We start from the raw sequence: 6000 nt of genomic DNA on the forward strand, positions 1-6000 counted from the left end.
ATGCACACACTTAATTGAAGTAAAACATGAAATTAATGGCACTTTTCAAAATATAGGTATGTGTTAGAGAAACTTGGAAGTCCTTATAAAGTGTTATCTTTCTATGAAGTAGTGTAAAATTTATTTAGTGTGCAAATTATTCTTCATCAACAGTTTCATAAGAATTTAGTTTTATTTTAATGTTTGCTTTTATAATTATAACATTTCACCAACAAAACACAAAAAACATGGAATGAATTTTCTTTATATCATATACCTCTTTTTTCTCACATATTGTAAAGAAATATAGGTATATTTATTTATAGGTATAAAGTGTGTGCATACTGCATATGCAATATTTCACGGGGGCTCCACAAGGCGCTCAGCAAACGCCTAAGGGAGGCCACAGGTGACCCTCGCACGGGCGGCTTTCTCACGCAAAGATTGGCCATAGCAATCCAGCGCCGGAACGCTGCCTGCGTGATAGGCACAAAATTTTGATACCTAGGTATTTTTAATTTTTAGCTTTAGTTATTATAATTGTAGTTATGTTAGTTTTAGTTTTATATTTATATTTTAGTATTAATAATGTTAGTTTAATTGCACCGTTCCCGTATCGAGCTACCTACAACCGCCTCAGTTAATTTGGACACCTATAATATACTTAATAGTAATTAAGTTATTCTTTACTAAGAAACAAATTGTTTGAAGAGTGAAAGATACACGAATATCCATATACTTAAATTTCGACATGTTATTATGAAATAATTTAAGATTTAATATGTACTTATTATCAAAACGTACAAGCATCAAGCATAAGCTGCGTGCATTGGAACTATTGGAAGAGCAAAATAAGAATATCCTATACAGAATACTTATCAAAAGCCTTCCTATTTCCTATCCAATAATATGATGTCTCTCTGGAATTAAAATTTAATGACATCACATCAAAACGTAAAATTCGTGGTCGATGAACCCCAGCAGTCTTCGTAATTCCATTGGGTTGGGTTTGGTGTATGTACCTATACTCCGAACTCATTAAAAAGGGCGCCCTTTACAGGATAAAGAATGAAACAAACATTCACATTCACAAATATACAAACCCGATAAGAATTTCGTTAGCGATGTGTACGACGCGGCCGGTTCAGCGCCATCTAGTGTGATATTTGGTAAACCTTTTCATATGAAGTTACTATACGAACGCGAACATTAATCATTCAATCAATCTTGTTCGCAGGTAAAACAAGCTCTCTAATCAGTATATCCGAAGCACTGGTGCCGGTGATCTACTCGCCGCTGTACAGCAAGGTGTATCTCAGCACGCTCACGTCCTTTTCGGGAGCCTTCTACCTCATCAGCGCCGCGCTGGCGGTTCCTGCTATAATTATATTAATGTAAGTACTTACCTACAATAAAATACAAGATGCTGAGGCCACACTAACGGGAAACGCGTTAATACGACGTTTTTCATACGGCCACACTGGGATTATCGCGATAATCAACGGCGTTTCCCGCCGCTTTCCGTTATAGGGCCCGGCATTACAGCAACCGGTTTACCGCTTTCCTCGACCTTTTTTGAGAGCATTTTTAGAGGACGAGATTTTTGAATAAATTACTTGTTGTTAATGACTGACATGTAACACATAAAGTCAACTTCCTCACAAGACTCATGCAGATTTATACAATACGCAATTATTCTATACATAGAGACTTGTTAAAACCAGTATAAATTAAACAGACATATTTATTATGCAGGATGTTGGATGGATGGATGGATTAACTGTCAGATATGTTATGTATACTGCTCACTGTACATGAACATGTATGTAACATGCAAGTAGCACAGTAAAAATTAAGGCGGTTCCCTAAGCCAGACGGCGAAAAATCTCCTTATATGATCCTGTTTTTCTAAGAGGCGTTGATATTAGTAGACGTGGAAAAAATATATGTAGTTCTTGACTATATTATCTTTAATATCATAGCTTCTGATACACGAATTATGACACTTCGCTCGATACAATTAATTCCCAAAGTAACCTCTAACTCGAACTTTTAATCCAACTTTACTCGGTTATTTATTATGTGATACTATAAATAAAAAAATAAGAAAAAACAATCTTAACTTAAATAATCATTTCATAGCTTTCGAATTTCGATATTGTAAGAACGTTTTTAAAATAAATAAAAATCGACAAAATTCGATCAAAATTGACACTTGGCGCGCATGATCTTTCCCGTTCTTTCTTGCGAAATGTGACAGAGACAGCGGCAAACCGACGGAACGGCCTTAAGTACAATATAGCAAAGGTGCCCCTAAAAAATCACAATAATCAATTTTATCAATTTAAATAGTGTAAGCTAAATCTGTAACTGAGACTTGCCCATAAATAATAAGGCATCGTATTGCTGATCCTTACAACTTCAACTTATTTTGAAAATGTAATAATGTAAGTCACATAAAATATACACAGTAGTTAGTTAGGTACGAGTATAATCAACGAATTTAAAATAATAATAACTGCACTCTTTACTACACTCTACTGCACTCTAGTGCTGTACTGCACTCAAAATTTCTTAGATTGACATCAATGTTTGACGTTTTTGTTTATATTACGATCCTTATCGGGAGAGAAAATTATTTTAATTTATTTCATATTTGTTAGTATGTAATGTTTGACGATCATGATAAGAAGATAACCATAATTTTGACATTGATGCAAATTTTAAAGTGTAATTTTTATCGTGAAATAAATAAATCTAAATCTAAATCTTTTAAACTTTCTAACTTAGGTTATTTAGGCGTCTAACTAAACAGATAATCCAATCGGACACACCTCCCATTGCATAAATCTGTACTAATAATACTGACGGGGTATTTTGACATCTAGCAAAAAGTAGCCTTGCGGTCGATCGCCCTTACGATTTCTAGTAACGAAAGCCTTGAACTGTCATTTTCTATTACTGTGTATGTACCTTAAGACCTTTACTATAGTTTATTGGCCCTACAATGAAACTTAATGTTGCGAATTTATTGCAAATGTGTTTTTGTGTTGTTAGAACTTTTATAGAGCGTGAAGGTATAGCTTTTTGTGTAGCTTGCTTAAGTTCATTAGGGTTTGTAGAATTATACAAATTACAGATTACAAATGTATTTACTTGTCCAACATAGGATGTTACAGATTAGTCAGTTTCACTATGTGGCGCCTTACGGCATACAAATTTTGACAGCATGCATGTCAAAATATAAATGTATGTACATATTACAAGTCATTACCATGTAGAAATTATTTTATAGAGTAGTAACTCTATAAAAAAATAATTTACATCCGCTATTCTTGAAGTTTGTACCCTTAAGGTTTAAATAACACATGGACAAAATGTACCTATTATACGACATATATAGATACACGTACTGAAGGACAGATAGAAAGTGTCCAAAATTGCCAAATTTACCACATGGTAGGGTATCGAATATATAAGTAGTTTTTGAGAGTGTCTATCTGAAACTGTTTACTTAAAAACTTAAAATAAGATAAGATACGCCGTTATTATTGACGACTTTTTTAAGCACTATTAATAAAATTAATAAAGTTTCATTGGCACTATTAAAGCACCTTGAACAGGTTTTTAATATTTGAATAAAAATGTTACAGCAAACGTTAAACATTTTACAGTACATATGGTGCTACTTTACCGCACTAGTACGATAATAAGCACATTACGTAACTATGTCGAAAATTTAATCTGTCATATATTTACTGTAAAACGTACGATTTATGTGTGAATAAGTAATTCGCAACTCATGTCGATTCAAAACACTCCCTTCGGTCGTGTTTTAATTTATCGCCACTTGTTGCGAATTTCCTGCTTTTCACTTGTATCGTAAATATCGTAATGTACCATTAATATATTATATGTGTTTTATTTTATAGTGTAGCTTGTACAAACATTACTAAGCTAAAACAGTTTATTGATAATTATATACAGTCTGCATGTACACGTGCACACAGAATTCTGCTGGCATTTTGCAAATATTATCAACTGTGCGCAATAAATAATGCATGCATAATATGTAATGCAGCGGCACTTAATTATGTAGGTTATCATTTATCATAACATTCTCTTTTACAAATTATTGTGAGATGTCTTGATTAAATTGTAACATATTGGTAGTCTGTAGATTTGGCTGAGGCTGTAAGCAAACAAACTTGTCACAGTGCCAATAATCTTATACCTTTAAACGAGCAATTATATATATATTTCGGGGATCTCGGAAACGGCTCTAACGATTTAGATGAAATTTACTATATGGGGATTTTCGGGGGCGAAAAATCGATTTAGCTAGGTCTTATCTCTGGGAAAACGCGCTTCTAAACGCGTTTTTATATGTTTTCCGAGCAAAGCTCGGTCTCCCAGATATTTTGTATAAATCTCGCGCCACTTTTATAAACTGACCTCAAAAATAAGTCATGGATTGAATTGTACGTACCTACTTACGTACAGTCGCCATCAGATATAAAGGAGGTGCCAAGGCGCTCAAAAATATCTGAATACGACTTTATTGTCAAGGCGTTACAGACTTACAGTGCATGTTCAGATATTTTTGAGCACCTCGGCCGCTCCGATATATCTGATGGCGACTGTACGAAACGTTACATTTTAACACTTCTGATAAACATATATTGACCGGGATGTGGACCGTGATTACCATTTGTATTGTTTTCGAGCTCCCGATATTTCGACGCAGTTACATATCTTGTTCACGTGTAACTGAAGATAGCGGGTGGGATAAGACTAGTGAAACTAACCGTGAATCCATGGAGACTATATAAAGGAGTCAAATCTCTATGTATGGAAAGTGTCCATCAAAAAACAGTAATTAGGCGGCGCCACCATACACCGAAATACTGCCAAAAACAACCTACGTAATTTGGTCGGGTTATTTGTTGCCTTATATGGTTCATGTTATACTCATGTCCCAGAGCCTAACTAGCGCCACCGGAGAGATTAGGAACTATTATTTAAAGCTGAAAGCGGTCACTTTTGCAACAATTCTGCCATAAGAGATTGCGATCCTTTCTATACCATCCATACGTGAATCATTCAACACTGTTACTTCGATAAAGTTAAAGTAACGTTTGATGACAGCTTTTTATTAAGGTAGCTGTAATCGTTTAGTCCCCGACAAAGTATACCTTTTTGTAAACTGCCCCATTAAAAGTAAGGGTTAGGTATGACAGTTTCTTGTTTATGTTCAGCCAAAGCCACATGCATACCGATAGCGGGTAACTTAAGTATTGAAATTAATTTTCTTTTTTTCAGAGTACTCTATAGACTTCGCAAGGATGACAAGAAGAAACCCGAAGCTAAGCCCAGGGAACCCGAAGTTACTCGATTTTAGAATTTTATTGTTAAGTTTGACTAAAGTTACCTATTATTATAAAATAAGAAATCTCAATAAAGTAAGATTTATAGTAAAAGTGTTGCTGATTTTATGACATGAAAATATATTTGGGTCAAAGACTATAAAGCCTTTTTTTCTCAAATTTTCTACAGAAACTACAGGCATGCTCAAACTCGCCTGATACACAGGGAATCCTAGTTCAGGCACATGTAAAACGTCACAATTTTTTAAGTCTTTGTTTCTTGTGAGTACGAGTTTTTTAAATAAATTATGTTTATGTTACATGCGTATAATTAAAGCCTTAATAAAATGTAACGTAAAGACGTCCACAGTAAAGACGCCCGTACCTACTTCTGAAAGTCTATGACCCATTTATGCCAACAAAAATGGGTTAAGATCGGAAAAATTTGCCAACAAGTTTAGGAATAAAACGAATGTCAAAATACGATATAGCATCATTTTGGGTCGAACACTATCAAACCAGCCGTAAAAAGTCGTTGCAACGTTATCTAACAAATCATGTTCTTGTAAACGTACCTATTTCATAATTTTTCATGTAAATCCTCGTGCCTAGCACGATATGGAACCAGAATATAATAAAAAGGAGTATTGTCGGG

At 34.4% G+C, this 6000-nt stretch overlaps 1 protein-coding gene across 1 annotated transcript in view; it reads left to right on the forward strand.

Moving 5' to 3' along the window:
• LOC134749420 (uncharacterized) overlaps positions 1 to 5459 on the forward strand; it is a 36485-nt gene extending 31026 nt beyond the window's left edge. The window contains exons 4-5 of the mRNA XM_063684344.1: positions 1217 to 1373; positions 5302 to 5459. Of these exons, the coding sequence (XP_063540414.1) occupies positions 1217 to 1373; positions 5302 to 5380 (236 nt within the window). The 3' untranslated portion in view covers positions 5381 to 5459. The remainder of the gene's footprint in view (positions 1 to 1216; positions 1374 to 5301) is intronic.
• The last annotated feature ends 541 nt before the right edge of the window (positions 5460 to 6000 follow it).

Source organism: Cydia strobilella, chromosome 18 (genome assembly GCF_947568885.1).
Source record: "Cydia strobilella chromosome 18, ilCydStro3.1, whole genome shotgun sequence".
In the NCBI taxonomy this organism is placed as follows: domain Eukaryota; kingdom Metazoa; phylum Arthropoda; class Insecta; order Lepidoptera; family Tortricidae; genus Cydia; species Cydia strobilella.